General features: G+C 41.2%; 1 protein-coding gene across 6 annotated transcripts in view; it reads left to right on the plus strand.

Annotated features, from left to right (window-relative positions):
• Positions 1 to 25780, plus strand: part of ELN (elastin) — a 157480-nt gene that overhangs the window by 78268 nt on the left and 53432 nt on the right. For all 6 annotated transcript variants that reach the window (XM_089657245.1, XM_089657265.1, XM_089657271.1 and 3 more), the window contains 6 exons: positions 55 to 117; positions 3248 to 3298; positions 11676 to 11747; positions 15919 to 15948; positions 19153 to 19224; positions 24249 to 24287. In XM_089657245.1, the coding sequence (XP_089513371.1) occupies positions 55 to 117; positions 3248 to 3298; positions 11676 to 11747; positions 15919 to 15948; positions 19153 to 19224; positions 24249 to 24287 (327 nt within the window). The remainder of the gene's footprint in view (positions 1 to 54; positions 118 to 3247; positions 3299 to 11675; positions 11748 to 15918; positions 15949 to 19152; positions 19225 to 24248; positions 24288 to 25780) is intronic.

Below are 25780 nucleotides of genomic sequence, written 5' to 3' on the forward strand. Positions count from 1 at the left end.
TGTGTAATAATAACAATAATAGTAATTTCCATATTACCCTTTATTGTTACTTAGGAGCCGTCATACCACAAACTGGTATCCAGCCAGGAGCTGGAGGAAAACCCGGAAAACTTCCAGGTGGGAAGGACTCACTGTTTTACAATATTATTGTGTATAATATTTCTCAGTATTGTACTGAATGATACACTGGTAACTGACCAAGACTAACACATTAAAAGATGTATTTCAGCTTTGGATGTATACCATTGGTTTCTCATATTTCTTAGAGATTCCAGCAGTAAGATCACCCCCAAGAGAGTTATTGGCATGTGCTGACATTGCTATTACAAGGCCAAGCTAACACTCATCCATCTGTACTCTCTATAAAATAGTACACAATTAAGCAATTAGAGTGAAACTTCCTCATAACATTCAAAGGAGCCACAGGTGGACAGTATAAGAAAGCTGCAAAAAAGGGAATATGGCCTTATCAAATTTCCTAAACTATGTGAACATATACATTGAAAAGTGAATATGCTATACTCCTATAGTAAATGAACCTAATGGTCTTAAAGCTGAACTCTGGGGCAAAATTAAAACCACTCTTGCAGTTGGGCTCCCTGGGTTACAGTTAAATACAGTTTTTACCTTACTTTATCCCTCGCTCCCTGAGGCTTCCTCCTTTCCCTCGAAGCTGCTTCACTTCGGAGCTCTGTCCTCAATGTCACCTCAATGTCATTACATGCAATGCAGGACCAGAAATCCTGCACTGCAAATGATGACACCAAGGGCCTGCCCACAACCCAGAGCATCAGAGAGATAAGAAGAGTGCTAATTGCAGGGAAGAGCAAGGGGTAACATAAGTAAAAACAGCACTTTAAAAAAAACCTTAGAGGGTTAACCCTTACAGAGCAGGGGAGCTCCATTGCAGGGGTAGTTTTAATTTTTTCCCCAGAGGTCAGCTTTAAGCACATTTTAATGGTATAATGGTCATGATTATATAACATGCTATATAATAAAACAACACAAAAAAAAACAGAAAATGAGAAATGCAAACTCTGCTATTTACCCGAATAACTATTTCTTACAAACCCAGTGAGTTTGTAATGTCTTAAAGTGTATGTAAAGACTATTTTTAAGTTTTTTGGTAGAATTGAAAAGAGTCAGAGCCTTTGCTAAAGTGATTCTAAAAGTTCCAAATTTTTCTATGAAATAACAAACATGTCACGTTTACGTGCTCTGTAGAATGGTTGTGCACAGAGCAGCCCTGATCCTCCTCTTCTCGGGTTCCCCACTGGTGCTTTTGGGTCCTCCCCCTTGCCAAGTGCTCCCAGACCTATTGTACACACAAAGACACAGAGTGTGGCTCAGTCCCGCCCTTCCGCTCTTTCCTCGTTGGCTGTGATTGACAGCAGCAGGAGCCAATGGTTCCCCATACTGTGTCTCAACCAGTGAGGAAAGAGAGACCCAGGAGAGCCAAGGCTCCCTTGCACAGCACTGAATCGCTATGAGACTCAGGTAAGTATTAGGGGGGCTGAGGGGGGAGTTGCACACTGAACTTTTTTACCTTCATGCATTCTATGTATCTAAAAACCTTCACCCTATAGAACCACTTCAAGTATTTATTGCTTAGAGGACTAGATGGGTAGCTCTGGAACTCTAGAATTACTCTATTGATATTTCTACCAAATGGTACTTTAGTGGTGTTTTGGCCATGGTGTCTAGATTTTGGGCTGGCAGCTCTACACACTAAAGGAGCTCCACAGTTTTCTTAGTTTATGATGCAACTAAATGGATTTGAGATTGAAGCTCCTCACCATGAGTCTGTAGTGTAGGTATAAATTTATTCCAGTGCAACATCAAGTAGGTTTTACTAAAAATCCAATATCTGTACTATATTTAATAATATATTTGGACTACAGACCAACAGCGTGGCAGTTCAATCTCAAATCCAGGGGTTTTTGCTGATAATATGCCTGTTGGGTGGATTACTAATTTATTTGTACTGGTGACCATTGTCACTGAGACAGAAATAGAGAAAAAATACAAAAAAAATGAAGCTGTCACTAGACCAAAGGGTAAGGTAAAATCCAGGAATGGGAACATATATTCCAGTAACAATTCTCAAAGGTAGAATTCTATTCATTTTAAAGAGATTTCCTCTTATTTCCTGTTGGGTCTCTAGGACAGTACATAAAGGGAGTAGACAGTAAGTGAATTTCCTCATTTGGATACAGGCAGAAAAATAATAACCTAGAACAGGTTTCACCCTTTCCTGCTCTGAATTTTCTAAATTCAAATCCAACTTCCTAATTTAAATCTAAAAAATGTTTTGCATTGCATACAATGTGTAATCTGGGAATGTCTGGAGTTGTTTAAGTTCTTCTGTGGTTATCATTTAATATGTGGCAAAATAGGTCACTAAGTAGGCAGTTGTTCTTTATTGTGTATGGCATATGCTCCTTAGTATTGGAAGGTGAAGCAGCCTTGGAAACATGGTCAGAGACTTGTATACAGTGATGATTAGCTAAAGGTTTACCTGCCATTGTAACAAACAGTAAGCTTTGTCAAGTAGAGTAAGTAAAGTAAGGTATACAGTAAGTAAAGTGTGCAACCGAAGAACCTCTAGTAAATTAAAGCAGAACATCACCCAAATGTGGACGTTCCGCTTATTTGCATCCCCCCCCCCCTTTAACATTTGGCACTTTTTTGGTGGAGGGAGCGGGTACCTGGTTTTGAAAGGTAACCATTTCCATTTGCAGTTGGATCACCAAGATGATCCGAGAGGAGTTTAGGCCCCCCCGCCTTCTCCCGCAGCCTTCTGGGACATATCACAGGTCCCGGAAGACTGCAGGACCATTCACAAACCACAGCACGGCACACGCATGTGTAGTGGGAAACCTTGGTTAAGATTCCAGCTCCTGGACCAAAAGCCGATTGAGGGATCACTTGGGTGACAACAGTATTGGATCCCTGGACAAGTAAGTGTCCTTATATTAAAAGTCAGCAACTACAGTATAAGTAGTTGCTGATGTTTAATATTTTGGGAGAAGACTGGAGAATCTCTTTAACACCAAATAAATCTTTGTTATATTTATGAAATGGAAGTGATGAGAGTAACACATGAAAAAAGGCATGAAGGGGCTGCTGAACTAATGTTTCCATCTGTATTGTAATCTTAGATGTTCCTATATAAAAGCCTGCAAAGCAACATGGTTTGTTTTTAATCTCATAGATTAATTGTTTTGCCTTCTATTGGAAATTCCAGGTGCTGGAATTCCCGGGACCTTCCCTGGAGGAGGAGTGCTGCCTGGATCAGGTGAGCATAGTAGATATGGTCACCCTAGCTGTGCAATGCATTAGGATACAGATGACTCAACAGTCAAAGTTAAGCAATGTATTACACCATTTGAACAGCAAAGATAAGGGCACCGTGCAATGTATTCAGCATATTTGCACTGTGTTGGTTTGCTTTGACTAGTTAGTTTTAAACACATTTTCCTAAATTTGTCATATGACCTGCCTTTACTGAGAATTGACAGGTACTGTATATGTTGCATGACATTACAGAGAAAGTTTTTAACCTAACCCCAGTATCTCTGAATTTGTATGTGGGGCAATTACCCTAACATTGGGTAATTAAAAGTGAATCTCCAACATGAAACCTATACAAAATCTTAGATTTTAAAGCTAATCTCTGGGCACAAGATGTTTAATAGATTATCTTCTTATCTATGCAATGTAATCATATCTGTTTTCCTGCATTGCATAAGCTTACATAATCGCCTTGTATTTCCCTTTTTGATTCAGCTTCCGCCATACTCCCTACCTTCATTGACATAAGCAGAGCACCTACAGTTGCAAGAAAAAGTATGTGAACCCCTTGGGATTACGTGGAGTTTTGCATGAATTGGGCATAAAATGTGCCATGAACGTCATCTAAGTCACAACAATAGAAGAACACAGTCTGCTGAACATAATACTACACAAACATTAGATGTTGCCATGTTTTAATTGCACATAACATGTAAACATTCACAGTGCAGGGAGGAAAAAGTATGTGAGGCCCTAGCTTAATGACTTCTCCCAGAGCTAATTGGAGCCAGGAGTGAGCCAACCTTGACTCCAATCAGTGTGATGATATTGGATGTGTTGCTGACAGCTGTCCTGCCCTTAAAAAACACACAACTGTTTTGGGTTTACTGGTTTCAAGAAGCACTGTCTGATGTGAACCATGCCTCGCAGAAAAGAGCTCTCAGAAGACCTGCCATCAAGAATTGTTGACTTGCATGAAGCTGGAAAGGGTTACAAAAGTATCTCCAAAAGCCTTGATGTTCATGTGTCCACGGTAAGACAGACTGTCTACAAATGGAGAAAGTTTAGCACTGTTGCTACTCTCCCTAGGCGTGGTCATCCTGTAAAAATGACTGCAAGAGCACAGCGCAGAATGCTGCATGAGGTAAAGAAGAATCCCAGAGTGTCAGCTAAAGACCTACAGAAATCTCTGGCACATGCTAACATTTTTGTTGACACATCTACAATAAGGAAAACATTAAACAAGAATGGAGTACATGGGAGGACACCACGGAGGAAGCCACTGCTGTCCAAAAAGAATATTGCAGCATGTTTGAAGTTTGCAAAAGAGCACCTGGATGTTCCACAGCACTACTGGCAAAATATACTGTGGACAGATGAAACCAAGATTGAGTTGTTTGGGAAGAACACACAACACTATGTGTGGAGAAAAAAAGGCACAGCACACCAACATCAAAACCTCATTCCCACTGTAAAACATGGCGGAGGGAGCATCATGGTTTGGGGCTGCTTTGCTGCCTCAGGGCCTGAATGGATTGTTGTCATTGATGGGAAAATGAATTCCAGAGTTTTTCAAGACATTTTGCAGGAAAACGTACGACCATCTGTCCACCAACTGAAGCTCTGCAGAGGATGGGTGATGCAACAGGACAATGACCCAAAGCATACAAGTAATTTAACAAAACAATGGCTGCAACAGCACAGAATACGCCTTCTGGAGTGGCCCAGTCAGAGTCCTGACCTCAACCCGATTGAAATGATGTGGCATGACCTTAAGAGAGCGATTCACACCAGACATCCCAAGAATATTGCTACATTGAAACAGTTTTGTGAAGAGGAGTGGTCCAAAATTACTCCAGATCGTTGTGCAGGTCTGATCTGCAACTACAGGAAACGTTTGGTTGAGGTTATTGCTACCAAAGGAGGGTCAACCAGTTATTAAGTTCAAAGGTTCAAATACTTTTTCCTCCCTGCACTGTGAATGTTTACATGTTATGTGCAATTAAACCATAGCAACATCTAATGTTTGTGTAGTATTATGTTCAGCAGACTGTGTTCTTCTATTGTTGTGACTTAGATGACGTTCAGAGCACATTTTATGCCCAGTTCATGCAAAACTCCACGTAATCCCAAGGGGTTCACATACTTTTTCTTGCAACTGTATGGTTGACACCAGTGTTATTATCATATTTCCACACCCTGCGTACGCTTTCTGATTCATATAGTGAACTTGGTGTAGAGCTATTCATCCTGAGGTCACAGAGGACAAGGGGGCACTCTTTACATCTGGAGGAAAAGAAATTTAATCTCCAAACACAGAAAGGTTTCTTCACAGTAAGAGCTGTGAAAATGTGGAATAGACTCCCTCAAGAGTTGGTTCTGGCCAGCTCAGTGGATTGCTTTAAAATAGACCTGGATTCTTTCTTAGATACACAGAATATAACTGGATACTAACATTTATAGGTAAAGTTGATCCAGGGAATATCCAATTGCCTCTCGGGGGATCAGGGCGGAATTTTTTTCTCCTGCAGGAGCAAATTGCATCATGCTTTGCTGTTTTTTTTTTGCCTTCCTCTGGATCAACTGTGGGTGTAGGATTATAAATTTTTCTTTTTTTTTTAATGGTTAAACCAGGGGCGGACTGACCATTTGAAAACTCGGGCACTGCCCGAGGGCCGCCGGTCAGTAGGGGGCCCCATGAGATGCCCCTGGTACCTTTTTCATAGGCTTTTTTGAGTTTGGGCAAGGACACAGGGGCCCCATGATCCCCTATTGCCCGGGGGCCCCATGAGTTGTCAGTCTGCCCCTGGGTTGAACTGGATGGATGTTTGTCTTTTTTCAGCCAGACTAACTATGTAACTATTTAGGACTCCCTGTTACCATGGTAATGGAGTCATCATATTGCAAATGAAAAAGTGTACACAGAGAGCAGAGTCGTGAAACTGGTGTCAGTGGGGACCCAGAAGTACAGCAGAATAATATAGAATACTTTTTGTTCTGATTCATAGAATTAAAAATGTGTGGTTACATCACATATTTAAGGTGATAATAACAGGTCAAAATATATTAACAAAATGGTGCCCAATTTTCTTACTGCCAGAGTATAGCTGTAAATTAGATCTATAGCCTCCTTAGACAAAATGTGTGCTGAAACAATTAAAGTGGTAGTAAACTCTCATATTTTATTACCCTACAAGTAAGCTTACCTGTAGGTAAAATGAATATCTCCTAAACGTGCACCATTTAGGAAAAATCCTAGAGAGCAGCAGCCGATGACATAACCAGTGCATACCTGTGCTCTTCCTTCAGAGCTGTGTGCCTCAGGCCGATACTTCTGCACAGTGTAGTCGCAGTGTATTTTCGCTTTAAATGTATCTGAGCACCACAAACTGAAAACACTGTTTCTTTCAGTCTATTATACAAAGCAAGCTCCCCCATCCATCCTTGTCTAAATGCTCAATTTTGTTGAGAAATCACTTTATAAAACACCCCTAGAATTTCTAGCCACAGCCATTTTGAGTAAGGGCAGGTGATTTATCTAGCATTTACTTCCTGGAATCCACCTGCCCTTAGCTCAGGCATTCAGGCAGGAGGGTGTGCTTAGCTGAGAAAGCACCCCTTCTCCAGATCATGGAAAAAAAAATCCCATGAAGACTCCTGGGATGTATGACATATTTTGGCCTAGGCCAGAAGCAGTGTACAGCGGTTTTCGTGAGGGTTACCCGTGCTTTCCCATAGCCTCCTATTAGATTGGACGCAACTGAAGAAAAAGTTTAAAATAAGTAAATATAATATACTTTCATATCCATTTATTAATGATTTCAGCATAAGGATTAAAAATAGGTAGTGTTGATTGAGAGAGAGAGTTTAGGTCCACTTCCACTTTATCTATTAGCACATCTGCACTTACAGTTTTCTCTTAGGCTCCTTTCACACACACTGTCCCATTGCGGTTTCCCCGCAGCACGGGTGCCGATCAGTGTATTCGCCATTTTCATACAGGTTACCCACATTTTTCTATAAACTTCTATTAGATCAGGCTTTTTTGTGCATTTTCTGAAAATGCATCAAAGATACAGCATGCGGAACCTTTGGTACACTTTTAGAAAATGCATCAAATACGTCCAATCTAATAGGAGGCTATGGGAAAGCACGGGTAACCCTCACGAAAACCGCTGTACACTGCGTTTCACCTGAGTTGCTGGGAAACCACAATGTGGCAGTGTGAAAGTGCACTTAGTGTCCATACAAAGTCCCACAAACACCTATTGACCCTGCCAGTGAGAACCATCCAATGCAACTTCCTGTGCTGGTGTTCCAACAATGCTACACTGCTCCCAAATTCAGAGCAGCTTTTTCCTTCATATAGGCTGTGCCTGAATTGCACTACAGTGGGATGTAAACATGTTGTAGGGGGCGTATTAGCATTGTCTGCTGATTTACAAACTTGTAGCTTATCAATCAGCACCTGATCACACCAGCATTGTGAGCTGTGGTGTCTAGAATGGAGCAATAATTCTAATACAGAGAAAAAATAATATACACGGCTCCAAAAAATTAAAGGAACACTTTGAAAACAGATCAGATCTCAATGGGGAAAAATATCATGCTGGATATCTATACTGATATGAACTGAGTAATGTGTTAGGAACGTAAGGATGCCCCATCGTTTGATGGAAATGAAAACTCTCAACCTACAGAGGGCTGAACTCACAGACACCCCGAAAATTAAAGTGAAAAAATTATGTAGCAAGCTAGTCCATTTTGCTGAAATTTCATTGCAGCAACTCAAAATAGTACTCAGTAGTTTGTAGGGCCTCCACATGCTTGTATACATGCCTGACAATGTCGAGGCATGCTCAGAATGAGACGATGGATGGTGTCCTGGGGTATTTCCTCCCAGATCTGGACCAGGGCATCACTAAGCTCCTGGACAGTCTGAGGTGCATCCTGGCAGCATCAAATGGACCAAAACATTATATCCTAGAGGTGTTTTATTAGATTTAGGTCAGGCGAGCGTGGTTGCCATTCAATGGTATCAATTCCTTCATCCTCCAGAAAATGCCTGCATACTCGCGCCACATGAGGCCGGGCATTTGTATGCACCACGAGGAACCCAGGACTCAATGCACCTGCGTAGGGTCTGACAATGAGTCCAGGGATTTCATCCCAATACCTAATGGCAGTCAGGGTGCCATTGTGCAGCCTGTAGAGGTCTGTGTGTCCCTCCATGGATATGCCTCCCAGACCATCACTGACCCACCACCAAAACGGTCATGCTGAAGGATGTTACAGGCAGCATAACATTCTCCATGGCTTCTTCAGACCCTTTCACGTCTGTCGCAAGTGCTCAGGGTGAACCTGCTCTTATCTGTGAAAAGCACAAGGCACCAGTGATGGACTTGCTAATTCTGGTGCTCAATGGCAAATGCCAATTGAGCTCTATGGTGCTGGGCAGTGAGCACAGGGCCCACTAGAAGACGTTGGGCCCTCAGGCCAACCTCATGAAGTCCGTTCCTGATTGTATGGTCAGAGACATTCACACCAGTGCCCTGCAGAAGGTCATTTTGTAGGGCTCTGGTAGTGCTCATCCTGTTCCTCCTTGCGCAGAGGAGCAGATACCAGTGCTGCTGATGGGTTAAGGACCTTCTACGGCCCTGTCCAGCTCTCCTAGAGTAACTGCTTGTCTCCTGGAATCTCCTTCATGCTCTTGAGACTGTGCTGGGAGACACAGCAAACCTTCTGGCAATGGCATGTATTGATGTGCCATCCTGGAGGAGTTGGACTGCCTGTGCAACCTCTGTACAAACCAGGTATCACCTCGTGATACCAGTAGTTGCACTGACCCTAGCCAAATTCAAAACTAGTGAAAAACAGTCAGAAAAGATGAGTAGGGAAAAGGAATTCAGTGACCTCCACCTGTAAAACCATTCCTGTTTTGGGGGTTGTCTCATTGTTGCCCATCTAGTGCACCTGTTGTTAATTTCATTACCACAAAAGCAGCTTAAACTGATTAACAACCCTCTCTGCTACCTAACTGACCAGATCAATATCCCAGGAGTTTGTTGACTTGATGCTATACTCTGATTAAAAAGTGTTCCTTTAATTTTTTTGAGCAATGCATTATCATCTGTATAAACAGCTCAAGTGAAGCTTGCTTAGCCATTTTCTGACAGCAGCAAGGTCTGTGATTGCCATGCACAGGTGCAAAACTGAACCTCCATCCTTGGCTGAATGGGCACGTGAAGTAGACAACAACATCATCTAGAAGGCTTACTCCTCATTCATGGACAGTTTGCTGGAGTATACTGTGTTAGCTGCTTAGGACCTTAGAAAACAGTTGTAGGAATTAGAAAGAACTGCCTGTGAGGAGAGTAGAGCAATGGGAGATAATCCCATTGGAATTCAGTGTGAGTCGTTTATGTGAAAATCGAGTTTGCACTGCATGATGCAATAGGAGGAACCAGAAGAAAATGGCTTTGGGAGATTAAACTCTTTAAAATTTTTAAAATATCCTAAATTGATTTTCTGGCTGCACATAAGAAAGATACAGTAAACCATTATGTCTCCAGATGTGTATGTCTGTCGGATTCCTAGGTTCCTATAGCCTGGGGATTTGCTGCTATTAGCATACCCATCTTTTTAAGTTTTATTTAAAGACAATTCCTCAGCCAGCCATTTATACATGAGGCCCTCTGTTATTTTGGAGTCTTGCCAGAAATGTGGTATTTCCACAAACAAGGACACTAAATTCTAGAAAGATATGTGATGTTTACTGCAGTTTGGTATAAGAATGAGATAAACTCCCACACTTTTATAATGGGGAGATAAGAATATGATAAGGATATGATATGATATGATAACATTTCCTAGGCAAGTCTAGTTGATATGCAGTATTACATAAGCAGAAGTTGCCTTCAGTGAAAACAGCATCTCAAAACCATCTATAGATCCAGAGATATAGGCAGATGAAGGTATGTGCAGTTCTCCACCATCCTATACACACACACCCTCCTGACTCTTCTAAGGAACATTTAAAGTGATAGGCAGCCTCATTAACCAATAGAGAGGCTACAATGAAGGAACATGGCAGGGTCCAGATCAATATTTACAGGAAATGTCAGGATGTGCACATAACTTCAGCTGCTTATATCTCTAGCTCTACTGATCATGTTGACAGGTGCTTTTACTGACGGTAACCCCTACTTATGTCTTTTTTCAGCATTTGTTTGTTTTGAATCAACCAAGTTTATAAAAGGTTGACTTTAAGGGTCCACCATTTTATTTAGATCATCCTTGGTCTTTCTACAGTTGCTTTTAAGTAGAACTGAAGGCAAAACTTTTTTTTTTAATTTGAATCAAGGAAGTTCTTTGTGTGAGCCTTCCTTTCACTTTCTGTTCCATAGCCACAACAGAAAGCGAGAGGAAACCATTATAAAATTGAGGGAATCCTTGGTTGTCACCAGGGTCACCAGAACTAGTGTTCCATTTGAAAGATTTCCCCACTATTGCTATTCTGGTGACAACCCAACATTTTGGATTTTCTTTCACTTTCAGTGATAGTTTGCATGTTCTCCCTGTGCTTGCGTGGGTTTCCTCTGGGTACTCCAGTTTCCTCGTACACTCCAAAGACATGCTGGTAGGTTATTTGGATCCTGTCTAAAATTGTCCCTAGTATGTGTATGTATGAATGAGAGTTAGGGACCTTAGATTGGATGCCCCTTGAGGGTTAGGGACTGATGTGAAAGTACAATATATATGTAAAGTGCTGTGTAAATTGACATCGCTATATAAGTACCCATAATAAATAAAATAATGATAAACTTGATCAGTAGATAGGGTGAATTTCACTAACGAGAATACAGTCAGTGATAAAAACCCAACAGGTGTTTTTGCCCTCTATTCCAAACTTAAAAAAAAAGTGTTGCCTTAAGCCTTGGGTCACAATGAATGCGACTTTGAAAATCGCATTTCAAAGCCTCAGATCAGTGTGATCTGTACCTCCAATTTGACTGCGGCTTGCGACTTCATTTAACAGAAGTCAATGCAAGTTGCAATGAAATAAAAAAAATAGTAGAGCAGGAACTATTTTTGGAATTGCACTGCTTCAAATCGCACTGATTAAGACCAGAAGTCACACCAGTGTGAACCAGGGCTTAGGTATACTTTAAATACTGACTAAATGTACCCTTGCATAACTAAGAAATGTTTTTCAAACACAGAATAAAAGTAGAGAAAAGAACATTTTCTAGAAATATAAATGTACCCATAAAGACAAATTACATTTCATATTTTATATTTCATATTTATACAGGAAAATTGCACATATACTTATATATGAGCACATAATTAAGTGGTCTCTTAATGCCTTCTTAATTTAGGTGTGAGATACCCAGGAGTTGGTGTCCTTCCTGGAGTGGCAACAGGGAATGGTGTGAAACAGAAACCTCAAGGTAAGTCTAGCAAATGCTCTTGTTCCTCTCACAAATTGTTTTAAGGCTGTAAACATAATTTTGAAGAAACTTTTCTATATGCGTCTTAGCAAAAGAGAAATAAGTGCTATCTACCAATTAGAAGAACAAATAATATAGATGTGTTATTAAAAACACTGAACTGTTGCAGTATAACCATAGACCAATAAGCAATACTACATGGCAAAGGTTTCCAAATGTTTAAACAAAGTGCCATTTTTTTATCCTATTGTTTATTGGCCAGTAGGAGTAGAAAATGCCCCAGCGTCGGCGGGAGTAAACAATACCTCCGGCATGGTGGTCAAAGGAAGTAAAAAATTACATAATACCTGTGGTCAATAAGAAGAGGAATGGTGCCCAATCATTGGTATTAGTAGGAGAAAAATTGCCCTATTATTGGTTAGTGGAAGCAATATGCCCCATTGTTGGTGTCAGTGGACGGAATAATGCCTAATCATTGCTATTAGTGGGAGGAATAATGCTCCATCATTGGTGTCAGTGGAAGGAATAGTGCTCATTCATTAGTGTCAGTGAGAGGAATAGTGCCCCATTGTTGGTATCATTGGAAGGAATAGTGCCCATTCGTTGGTGTCAGTGAAAAGAATAGTGACCCATTATTGAGATCAGTAAGAGGACTTAATCCCTTCTGTTTGTCTCAGTGGGAAGAATAGTACCTTGTATCAGTGGAAGGAATAGTTCTCATTCATTAGTGTCAATGGGAGGAATATTGATCCATTGGCGGTGTCAGTGAAAGCAATAGTGCCCATTCATTGCTTTCAGTGAGAAGAATAGTGCCCGATCATTGGTGTCAGTGAGAGGAATTATGCACCACTGTTGGAGTCAGTTGGAGAAATAGTGCCTTATATCAGTGGGAGGAATAGTGCCCAATCATTGGTATTAGTGGGAGAAAAATTGTCCTAATATTGGTTAGTGGGAGGAATAGTGCTCCTTTGTTGGTGTCAGTGGAAAGAATCATGCCAAATCATTGTATTAGTGGTTGGAATAATTCTCCATCATTGGTGTCAGTGGAAGGAATAGTACTATTCATTAGTGGCAGAAGGAGGCATATATCCCCATTATTGGTATCATTCAAAGGAATAGTGCCCATTTGTAGGTGTCAGTGACAAGAATAGTGCTCCATTGTTGGTGTCAGTGAGAGGAATTATGCTCCATTGTTGGTGTCAGTAGGAGGAATAATGTCTTGTATTAGTGGGAGGGATAGCGCTCATTCATTAGTGTCATTGGGAGGAATATTGCCCCATTGGCAGTGTCAGTGGAAGCAATAGTACCTATTCGCTGGTTTCAGTGAGAAGAATAGTGCCCCATTGTTGGTGTCATTGAGAGGAATTTTTCCCCACTGTTGGTGTCAGTGCCCAATCATTAGTATTAGTGGAAGAAAGTTTGTCCTATTATTTGTTAGTGGAAGAAATAATGCCCTATCGTTGGTATCAGTGGAAGGAATTGTGCCACATCATTAGTATTAGTGGAAGGAATTGTGCTCCATCATTGGTATCAGTGGAAGGAATAGTTCTCATTCATTGGAGTCAATGGGAGGAATAGTACCCCATTGTTTTATCATTGGATGCAATAGTGCCCATTCGTTGGTGTCAGTGAAAAGAATAGTGTCCTATTGAAGGCGTCAGTGATAAGAATTATGCCCCGCTGTTGATGTCAGTTGGAGGAATAGTGCCTTGCATCAGAAGCAGGAATAATGCCTTGTATTATTATTATTAAGTGCCATCAACTTGAGTCCAAGTCCTAGTGACTTGATGAATGAGAGCTTTAGAAAGAAGTCAGTTTTGTGCTAGCCTGGCAAGATCCTCCAGTGTCATCCCCACAGCTGTAGTCAATGTGTCCAACCACTTGGTAGTCGGTCTCCCTCTTTGCTTGATACCTTCAATCTTCCCAAACATTATTTAGTGGGAGGAATAGTGGTCCAAGGGCCAGATAAAGGCAAACAAGGAGCATCCTGCTTTTGAACCACAGTTTGGAGACCAATGCTGTCTGATAGTAGCCACTTTCTATTATCAGTCTTGCCCTTTCCATGATCTTCTCCAAAATAAATTCTCATATAAAGTAATAAAAAGGAGAGTTAAAGGTCAAATATGGACTTAATCACACGTTGGATATATAATGCAGTCTTCTCACTAGCATTCATACCGATTTTTTTCTCTTTTTCTAAATCCTCCCATAACATAGTTTTATTACCTATTAATCTGGTCAACAGATCTATTGATTTTCCACTTTCTGTAGGGTAACAATGCTGTTTGTGCTGTCATAAAATGACTGAAGTGTTGTGTCCCTGTTGACAAGGTGACCTTAGATGGACCACAGGATAAAAAAGGTTAAACCACTTGAATAAAAGCTTATCTTTTTAAATATGTTACTTTTGGAGAGTTGCCCATTAAAGTGATGAAAATAAATAAATATGCAATTAAAAAAAAAATTATAATGAATACTATCATTACATGTATCAACCAAATACACTTACCATGGTACCATATTCTGTCACTTTAGTGGTCCATTAAAGTCCGATCTGATTTATTACCCTTTTGAAAGGGAAAGTACAGTTTTTCTGCATGTATTTACCTCTTTTCTGTACTATGGTTAAAATTAGTTCAGGTCTCTATAGTTATAGGAAGAACACATGCCTTCCATGTCTTATACATCATACTGTCCATTATGGGTCCTCAGCGAAAGGCAGTTGGCAATTAAAAGGTGGTGCTGGGCTTTGACTTTGAAACCCCAGCATGTTCTGCAACCTAAATATTATGTAAATATTACCAATAATATAGCATTGCTCTTTAAAAGCTTGTATAGTTTCGCTTTAAAGAATATTTGAATAAATGCATAGGACTACATCAATGAATTAAAGCTAATAAAGCTATATAGCATCCACATAAACAATCTGCAATTAGAATGTTGTCTTTTGAAGAAACAACCCTTAGGTAAAAAACATTTAGATAATACTAATTGCCTACCGGGCACTTTCACCACCTTCCTGCCCAGGACAGTTTTCATCTTTTAGCGCTGTTTCACTTTGAATGACAATTGCGCGGTCATGCAAAATTTTACCCAAATTTTTATCATTTTTGTTTTAGACGGATAGGGCTTTCTTTTGGTGGTATTTAATCACCACTGGGGGTTTTATTTTAGGCTAAACAAACTAAAAAAGACAAAACATTTTTAACAAAAAATCTCTTTCTTTGTTACTTGTATAAAAATATGCAAATAAGTACATTTTCTTCTTCACTGATATGCACAGATGAGGCCACAATGATGGGCACTCATAGGTTGCACTGATAGGCTACATTGATGGGCACTGATGAGGCTACACTAATGAGGCTACACTGATGGGCTCTGATAGGGCAGCACTGACGGGCACTGATAGGCTGCATTGATGGGCACTGATGAGACTGCACTAGTGAGGCTGCACTGATGGGCACTGATGAGGCTGCACAAATGAGGTGGCACTTATGGCCACTGATGAGGAGGCACATCAGTGCACTGATCATCAAGGCACTGATGAAGAGGCAGTGATGAGGTTGCTCTGATAAGGCAAAACTGATGGGCACTGGTATTTTGCACTGATAGGCATTGATCTGCTGCACTGGTGTGAACTGATAAGCTGCTCTGTTAGGCACTGATATGCTGCACTGATGGCTACTGATTGCCACTAATGGGGCTGCACTGATAATCAGGGCAGTGATGACCAGCGTAAATGTCTCCTGTCACAGGTAAGCCAGTTATCGGCTTTCATTTCCTCAGACAGTGACAGCTGCTGCGGAAAGGAAATGTCTATAACCAACAATAGTTTACAAGTGATCAGCTGTCACACAGCTGATCATATAGTAAGGAGCCAACATAATTGATTCTTTACCCTGATCAGTGATATGCTGTGTCTGAGGCACACAGCTCACCACCAATCACAGAGCAGCGTGACCGGGAAGACATTATATGATGTCTACCCGGATGGATGAAAGGCCTGCCTGACCACTAATCTGCTATAGCCCAGGCAGAACCTGGTTAAACTGGTTTAGCCAGAATACTTGGTACTGCTTGGTATATTTCTTTTTATTTTGCACACCCAATGCATTTATAAAAATTATGTTATTTAGAGATAATTAATCTCTTGTTTTCTCTTCTTTTGTAGCTGGTGGTGGAGTTTTGGGTGGGATACCTGGTAAGTCTACAGATAAAGTTCCTTATTACTAAATAACAGTAGTTTGTGTATACATAGAAAAAAATTGCATAGTAATTTGTCCAGTTAAAGTGCGTGTACATACTTTCTGTGTGAAGGGTGCAAAATATAATGTTATTAGGCCATTTCCCGTGTTGGTCAAATATTTTTCATTGATTTAAAATGAAAAATACTGCATGTGGCCACTAGATGCCGCTAAGCATGATAGGAATTTCTTATGATAGTTAGCACCATCTAGTGGTCAAATGTACTATTTTCCTTTTTTTAAATCAATGAAAAACATTTGGCTTGCACAGGAATTACCTAATAACATTTCTTTATTGCTTCATTCGCACACAACAAAAATACATGCATTATCACTGGGCAAATTGCTAGTCCAAATTTTTAAAAACAGACCCCTAAGTTAATGTAGATAAACAACGAAAACGACATTGAGATTATGGGAGAGATTTACTAAAGTTGAAGCACTCCGAATCTGGTTTAGCTGTGCATGGTAGCCAATCAGCTTCCAGCTTTTATTGTCAAAGCTTAATTGAACAAGCTGAAGTTAGAAGCTGATTGGCCACCATGCAGAGTTGCACCAGATTTTGCACGCTCCAGTTTTAGTAAATAACCCTAAATTAGCAGTTGTTGAACTAAAGAACATTCAAAAGACCAGCATTTTATAAAGGGAACCCTTTTTGTGCTGCTCATAATAGCTAATCAGATTATTACTTTCTTTTGCGGCAATTTGAATGATTTGATAAACCAAAGAACTAAGTTCCACAAACGGAAGCTCACGGCATGTTGTTGTGAAGGAGTTTTTCCAAAAGTAACTTTACATGCAGCAAAATATTTGGAAAGTGATATAATTATTGATTTTTTTTTTTTACTATTTTGGTGATTTGGAGAGTAATTCTAAAATCAAAACTCTGATATCTGCAAGCCGCTGTCTAAGAATGAATTGCACTGTTAACATTTTTTGAATGAGGAAGCGGGTGCTGAGAGCATGTTGTTTTTCCTTTACCGCGCCCTGTCCTCAATCCAGAGCCAATACAGATAAAGGGCTAGGAAAGAGATGGAGCTGTATGTTGTCCAGCATATAACACTATCAGAATAGGGAGCTGAAGAAGGAAACCAAACCCCATGCAGTTTCTGCTCACCATGCTGTTTTGTTCTTTTTAATCTATCTTTACAGAAATAGCTATATCCCAATGTGAGCCCCAGTCATACAACGGCCATTTCTGGCCTCTAACCTTGTCCAATGATGTCATGTGCCATTATAACATACAGTCAGGGTCATCATAATATATCAAGAATGCATTACTGCAGATGACAAATAAACTGTATTGTTGACAATTGGAATGTAGATTCCTTTAACATAACTATATATGAATGTAATCTAGAAAATGCTTCCATTGTACTCTGATTGCTACTCTCTGTCTCCTTATATAGAATAAACAAATCCAAAGCTGAAGAAACTATTTAAAAATATATCAGAGAAAGTATTCTCATTGACCATACTATTTTAGTTAGACTATGTCTCCTTATGTAGCATAACATGATCCAAAGCTGAAGTAAGCAAGAACCAGTCTGGTTTTGTTTTTTATAGCTGTTGTAGAATGTAGTCCCCCTAATAGTTATTTTATTGATTATTATTCATCCGTGGATCAAGAAAACAGAGGGTGATTCAAATGCTGTGTAATGAAGATGCAAACCAGGGGCAGACTGACCATTCGAGCACTCGGGCTCTGCACGAGGGCCCAGGGTCAGTAGGGGACCCCATGGTACCTTTTAAAGGCTTTTTCGGGTGTGCTTTGAGTGTGGGCAAGGACACAGGGGCCCCATGATCCCCTACTGCCCTGGGGCCCCATGAGTTGTCAGTCCACCCCTGATGCAAACCTTATAAATGAAAGAGGTTGTAAACCCTTACATATAGCCAGTGCAGTAACTGGCCTAAGGTGATACACAGAGATGAAACAAATCCTCCTACATAAGTTGTACCTGTTTATCGGCAGGCCTCTATTCTCTACAGCCATTCAAAGTGCAGAAGTTATACAGCTTATCTGTGTGTCAGAAAACAGGGGGCAGGGAGCTGAAGTTACACTATGCTCAGTGAGTGCTGATTGGAGGGAACGGACACACACCTCTCCACGTAGCACACAGGAACACAGCTGAGGCTGTCAATCACAGGCTGTGTGCTGGAGATCCCTCCTCTGATACCTTTAAGCCCTGGTTCACACTGATGCGGTGCGGAATTCGCAGCATCTTCAGTGCGAATTCCGCACTGCATCAAAATCGCACCCTGTTCATGCGAACTGCTGTGGGTGTGTATTTTAAGTTAACAACACCCCGAAATCGGTCCGCAAAACATGGTGCGATGTGCAGAATCAGATTGCATAGGTGTAAATACCCATGCGATCTGATTCTAGTGTGGACAACAAAAAGGGTTGTGCACATTTTTGGTGCGGTGCGATTAGAGCCATACAAAATGGCTCCAATCATACAGCACGCAAATCGCATGTGCTTTGCTCAGGAATTTGGTGCGGTTCCTGTGTGAATCACATGTGATTTATCGCACCGCATATATGTTAACCCAGGCTTAATCTCTTGGTGTTAGAAAAACTTGTCAGAAGTGATTCATGCTGATAGTGGAGGTACAAGCCAGCAGTAACTTAGTGCTCTGGATTGAGACAAGTATACACTATAGAGAGATATGCTTTGTTCATGTCTGAGGTTTACAACCACCTCAAAGGTCTACATATCTGTAACACACTTTATAACTGCGTTGTGCTACAAATATCTAATCTGAGATTGAAAAGAAATTAAAATGGAATCCTTGACAAAATGTATTTTTTGCTTTTTGAGACAAAAAGAGGTATATCTTTTTTTTAGGTTTTCTTTGCTGCTGGTGTACTTATTGGGAGAGATCACCTTGCTTCCTTTTTTGGTGACCAGATAGGAAGTGAGGAGATCTCCCTAAAAAAGACACCAACAGCAATAAGGACTCAACCGAGGTTCTCACCTGTCTTGACTCTACTTTCAAAAAAGTTTTTTTTACTGTCTGTGCCTCCATTGGAAAGATTCTCCTGAGGTGCTAACCTTTTCTTACTCTGTTCAAAACTAAAGAAAATGTTTTTGCTGGAATGGAATTTTAAGCTATTAACACATTTTGATGCATTGTACATTTCTTTTTATTATTTCAAGGCTTTGGTGGATTTGGTGGACAGCAGCCTGGTGTACCTCTAGGGTATCCTATTAAAGCACCCAAGCTACCAGGTATGTAGAGAACATTTCAATAACTGGATCTCTATGGATGCACAAACTTTCCTTTAGTCAGTGAAGCAGTATTGAAAATTTTACCCACCACTTTTGATAGGTTTCCTGTGGTAAGACAAGGTCTATGAAAATAGAGGATAAACAAAGAAAATTTAAGCTGTTAAATAAAAAATTAAATTCAGTTTTATTAAAGCCGAACTTCAGGAAGACAGCTAAATACACAGATGAAATACATTGTATATAGAAGAGAGCTGTTTTACCAGCCAAAGGTTTTGCATGCATTGAGGGCCCATCCACACTAGAATGCGATATGGGAAACCTGCGTTATGTGCGCGTTTACTGCACCACAATCAAAACACAATGCAATTGCGATCTGCAGCGGGTGTAAATAATAAACAGGCTCAATTTACAACACAAAAAAACACACCAGGATAAGTATTCTTGTTTTGAAATTTATATACAGTAGTTCTGATAAAAATAGTCATTTATAAACAGGGGCGTATTTACCACAAGGCAAACAAGGCACTTGCCTAGGGTGGCATTTTTTAGTGGGGGAGCATCTCCCCCCAGAAGACGGGATAAAAGAAGGGACTTGCATGCTATGGGAAGCAGGTGGGATCAAGAGAGGCTGTGTATGTAGAGCCTGACTCTTATTCCCAGGGATGCCCGGAGCTGTGAAAATTAGTGTCTTTCTCTCTATCGCCGATGGAAAGGGTTAGCGGAAGGCTCTCCCAGGTGGGGAGCAGGGGTGTTATTGGTCAATGTATGGCTCTCTCCATGGGAGGGGGAAGGGGGGGGGTTGTTGGTTCATGTCCATGGGGGAAGACAATTTTTGTGTTGCCTAGGGCAGCACAGAATCTTAATACACTACTCATTTGGAGTCGCACTTTAAATTCTGCTATGTAAAGTTGCAGCTTCCATCTTTCTGCCTAGTGACCTGAGACTAGTAGATCATATATGGAATTCTGGCACCACAACTCTTTACTATCCATCTTATCAGGGATATGCTCATCTTTTACTAAGTGATTCCCGCTGTCTGAAAAGGAAGCCGGTAGAAATTTCTCTATGAGTGATGGTGAAGACGAATATTGTACAGGGCTGTTTTGACAGCTGTGTGAGGAAGTCATTCAGGTGTAAACAGGACAGAAATGAAGCAGGACAGAATCACCTCCGAACATTCCTTTTGGGATGCCAGTGATAGGGATTAATTCCAAAACACCGATAACAGGAAAATGAACATACTATTCAAGCCAAATGATACAAATAACACGTCTGACACCAGCTAATTATTGCATTCCTAGTTCTGATAACAGCATCAATAAAATGCAGAATGTATTTTCTAACTAAGGACGTATTTAAAGTGAAAGGCTTCATTCACACTATACGTGTATAAAAACTGATGGGAAAACCTCGCAGATTTTACTTGCCGAGACACGGATTTACATTAGTTTTCATGCACATTTCTGTGAGTTTTATACAGGTTGCAGATTCCTACATGTGATACTAGTGTTGTGATGAGAACACAGAGAACAATTTTTTTTTTGTGCCCTTGCAGAACGCATGCAGAAAAACTGACATCTCTGCAGCATGGTGTAAACGAAGCCTTACTCTGGTCAAATTCAGCATACAGTATGTAATGCAGTCTGGCACTAGCATTACCAAAGCATTTTTTATTTGCCCGAGGGCTCGTTCACACCATGCAAGCATGAAAACTGATAGGAAAACGGTGCAGCTTTCACTTGCAGAGACATGAGTTTACATCTGTTTACATCGGTTTTCATGCGTCTCTCAGTCCGTTTCTATGCACGTTGACATCAGTTTTCATGCACGTCTTTTTAATGCGCAAACTGACATCACATCCTGTGTAATCACCCCCTCAACAGTGCCCCTGTAATTAGTGATCCCCACATCAAAGACTCCTCATCAGGTTCCCTTCACCAGAGAATACTCATCAGGGACCCCCGCTATCAGTGTCCCCCTCATCTGTCCCTTACTATCAGTGTTCCCCCCATCTGTCTCCTGCCATCAGTGTCCCCTCAACTGTCTCTTGCCATCAGTGTCCTCCTCACCTGTCCCCCATCATCAATGCCCCCATATCTGTCCCCTGCCATCAGTGTCTCCCACCCTCAGTGTCCCCCTCATCTGTTCCCCACCATCAGAACCCCTGTTCTGTCTCCCACCATCCTTACTATCAGTGTTCCCCCCATCTGTCTCCTGCCATCAGTGTCCCCTCAACTGTCTCTTGCCATCAGTGTCCTCCTCACCTGTCCCCCATCATCAATGCCCCCATATCTGTCCCCTGCCATCAGTGTCTCCCACCCTCAGTGTCCCCCTCATCTGTTCCCCACCATCAGAACCCCTCTTCTGTCTCCCACCATCAGTGTTCCCCACCATTAGTGCTCCCTTATCTGTCCTCTGCCATCAGTGACCGGTCATCTGTCCCCCACCATTAGTACGCCCTCATATATCCCCTACCATCAGTGTCCCCCCACCATTAGTGCCCCCTTATCTGTCCCCTGCCATCAATGTCCCCCTCTTCTGTCTCTCACTAAGAGTATCCCCCATCATTAGTGCCCCCTTATCTGTCCCCTGCCATCAGTGTTCCCCCCATCTGTCTCTCACCATCATTATCCCCCACCATTGGTGCTCCTTTATCTGTCCTCCTCCATCAGTGACTATTCATCTGTCCCCCACCATTAGTGACCGCTCATCTGTCCCCCACCATCATTGTCCCCCACCCAGGGGCGGACTGACCATTTGGAAACTCGGGCACTGCCCGAGGCCCCAGGTTCAGCAGGGGGCCCCATGAGATGCCCCTGGTACCTTTTTCATAGGCTTTTTTGAGTTTGGGCAAGGACACAGGGGTCCCATGATCCCCTATTGCCCGGGGGCCCCATGAGTTGTCAGTCCACCCCTGCCCCCACCATTAGTGCCCCCTTATCTGTCCCCCATCATCAGTGTCCTCCACCTGTAGTGCCCCTCATATGTCTCCCACCAGTGTTCCCCACCATTAGTGCCCCCTTATCTGTCCTCCACAATCAGTGTCCCCCTCACCTGTCCCCCAGCACCAGTGTCCCCCACCATAAGTGTCCTTTAATCTGCCCCTCACTATCAGTGTCCCCCACCATTAGTGCCCCCCTCATCTGTCCCCCACCATCAGTGTCCTTTCATCTGTCACCTGTCATCAGTGTCCTCTCATCTGTCATCCGCCATCAGTGTCCTTTCATCTGTCACCTTTCATCAGTGTCCTCTCATCTGTCCCCACCATCAGTGTCAGCAAATCCCCCTCCTTCCACCATCACAGACCCAAGTGACAGCATGATCCCAGCCAACATCTGCCAGGAGGGAAGGTAGGTGGGAAGTACAGACATACAGCACCACTCTGCTTTCTCTTCCACACACAGGGTGATCACAGAGCAGTGCTGTCTGTTTTGCCTGGGTTCCAGTATGGAGCTGTGAGGAAAACTGCAGACATGCTACATAATCCCACATAGCCCCGCACCGGACATCACACCTGCATTTTGGTGTGAACGAGACACATAAGAAACCATTGTTTCCTGTGTGTCTTTCAGAGACCTGCAGATTTCTTATGCAGAAAAACGCAGGTCTCTGCAGATGGTGTGCGAGCACTTAAAGTGGAACAAAACCTATCAACAGTTTCAAAAATCAGTTACATTCTCAACATGCTGTGAATGCTAACTGTCACATTTGCTTATGCTGTCAACCAACTTGTCAATCCATCAAATGGCTGGAGTCATGGCTAATCACATGTACAGCACCATGGCAGTTACAGATCAAACAGAGGCTAGGATGGCAGCTTCCTTGGTTGAAAAGTATAGGAGGGTTTAGTTCCACGTTAATGCTGGTGACAAACAGAATATAACATTTTTTCTTTTTCTTTTCTGGAAATTGTTAGGTTCATGCACTCCCTGACTGTGATGAGTGACTTAAGCTGTAGAAACCGACAGCTGGGCCTGAAGTACAATGATCACAATGAATACTTGCTATGCAGCTCCTATATTAATAAATTGTCTTGCATTCTATTCAAAGCATACAAAGTGCTCTGGGTTTTGTCATGGAGAGATTGTGATGTTTATACATCCCTTGTCTGATCATAGAATTCCTTATATATTTTTTTTTTTTTTTTTTTTTAAAGAACACAGAACATTATTTGAATGGAGGAGCTGCAGAGCAAGCTGTGATCACTGTGCTTCAGCCCAGAATGTCAGTCTCTGGGGTGGTAGTTCAGCACTTACATCACTGTCAGGGGGTACATGGATCTAACAATTTTCAGGGATGAAGCAGCAGCTATGGGTTGGATGAACTTCATAAGCAGTACCTAATACCCCAATATAAGTTCAGCTTTAAGAAGATCAGTTTAAATCCATCAGAACAAAAGAGCAGGTTCATGAAACTCATGAAACATAAAAGAGAATAAACACAAAATTGAGCTGTGGCCAACAGCAGGCTGTCTTGTGGTGGGCAAAACTAGCATCATATATACAATCTTATGTGCAGTTCTTATCCGTATACAGATGTATGCCTTGGTATCAGTTAGGACAGGCATTTAAACAGTTCACAAAGTTCAGCTAGCATTTGAAAATATTGAACTCAGTGAACAGTAAAGGTTTCTTTGGGTAGGGTCATTCAGTGGTGTGTCTAATTAAGTTGCCCCTCTTTAAAATGTTACATTGAAGATTTTTTTGTTTCTTTGAATACTGGGTCCCATGAGATAAATGCCCAGGTGCTCACCCATAAAGAAACATCCATGCAAATACAAAACAGGTATAGAGGCACTGACGGGTCTTCTGAAGGAGATGAATCAATACAACAGCATTTTATTATCAAAATTTCAATGGACTTCAGTCCATCATTGTCAAGATTCTGTGTCTTGAGAAAGTCAGACTGAGCTCCATCAAAAAGTTGCTTTGATTTATCTCTACTGCAAGACTTGTGATATATATATATACTGTATATATATATATAATGTTGCTCTTCATAATTTGATTTTTTTTTCTTCCTAGGAGGATATGGGGTTCCCTATACATCAGGAGTACCTGGAGGTATGTATGCCAAACCTTTTTTTTGCCTCCCTGGAGGTCTTAAAAGAGGCTGCAATAGTCTTCCAAATGTACTCAGCCTGGAACAAAACCTAATGGCCAAAAACCCATTTGGAAAAAAAAAAACCCAATGTTATGTCAACTTGTCGAAGCACACTGTTCTGCTTTGCCATTAATGAGAAGGAAACATTGTGCAGGCTCAGGCTGAAGCCTGTGAAAAAGAAGAAATAAATAAACATGTTCTCCTATTATTATTTCACTATATTTCCTGGCATGCACAACTTTCTTTCTCTGTAAAATTAGTTTCTATACAAGCATATGCGGCAACATTCAAAATATGTAGGAACGAGTCTGCAGTGTGTCTGGCCAATATGAAAATAATTTATAACTTGCTGTGACATGTAATGAGTGTGGCTGACATTAATAGCCTTCTAATCTACACCATTCTCCTAGCAGAGAGATGAGAGGTCTGACCCGGGAGCTCGAAGGTTTGACTCTTACTGAAGCACATAACTGTGCTTGTTTGTATATAAGATACTGACTTTGTATAACAGAATGACTGTCTATATTTCCGCCACAGATTATTGCTACTTCTGACAGTTTTCATATGTTAATATATAACATATGATGGGAATGTAGTAAGTAAAGAGATAAAACTTGAAATGATTGAACGCAGTACTTTCCAAGTCATGACACACCCATAAGACATCAAATTTTGTCATGCTTAGAAGAACATACTGCGGCATTGTGTAAAGGCAAACTATAGAGATGGAGATACAGTATATGAAGCAAATTAGTGACAAATTTAAGCATTTATTTCAAAGCAGGCTGCTTCTCATTTAGTAAACAATTTGCAACAGTTAATTTGCAATCCTGCCGCTAGGTAGGCCCCTTAAGTGAGCTTTATTGGAGCTCATCCCACTGGCTCCTGATCAGAAGCCTTGACCAAGAGCTCTCGGTGACATCTCACTCAGTGTGGTGTGCTCTCAGCCAACCTCATGTTACCATGAGCACACCGTTCTTGCCCCTGGGTAAGAGATTAAGAAAAATTTCCACTGGAACCACACACACACAATTAAGATATGGCCAGGGTGATAATTTATATTATCACAGTGTTACTTTGGCGCAACAAAACCCACAATTAATGAATCAATCTGCAATTGTACAGTAAATGAATCTTTTGCCTGTCTTGTTGCTGTATGTGAAGGTTCTTATTTATCCAAATCATGTTATAATAGGAGCAGGGCCCTCCGATTCTTTCTGTATTTAATTGTGCTGTCCCCCTTTATATTATAAAGCGTTGTTGAAACTGTTGGCACCATATGAATCCTGTATAATATTATAATAATAATAACTGCATTTGTTCTTTAATGTTGAAGATGTTTACAGCTTATCCAAGCCACTTCTTCACTTCTCCTGACTATCTGAAAAATACCCATCATTTATATGCACACAGGTAGCACAGACACTTTATATCTAGAGGTAGATAATCGCTT

The sequence above is a fragment of the Staurois parvus genome, unplaced genomic scaffold (genome assembly GCF_062004578.1).
Source record: "Staurois parvus isolate SC_StPar_1 unplaced genomic scaffold, SC_StPar_1.0 ptg000029l, whole genome shotgun sequence".
In the NCBI taxonomy this organism is placed as follows: domain Eukaryota; kingdom Metazoa; phylum Chordata; class Amphibia; order Anura; family Ranidae; genus Staurois; species Staurois parvus.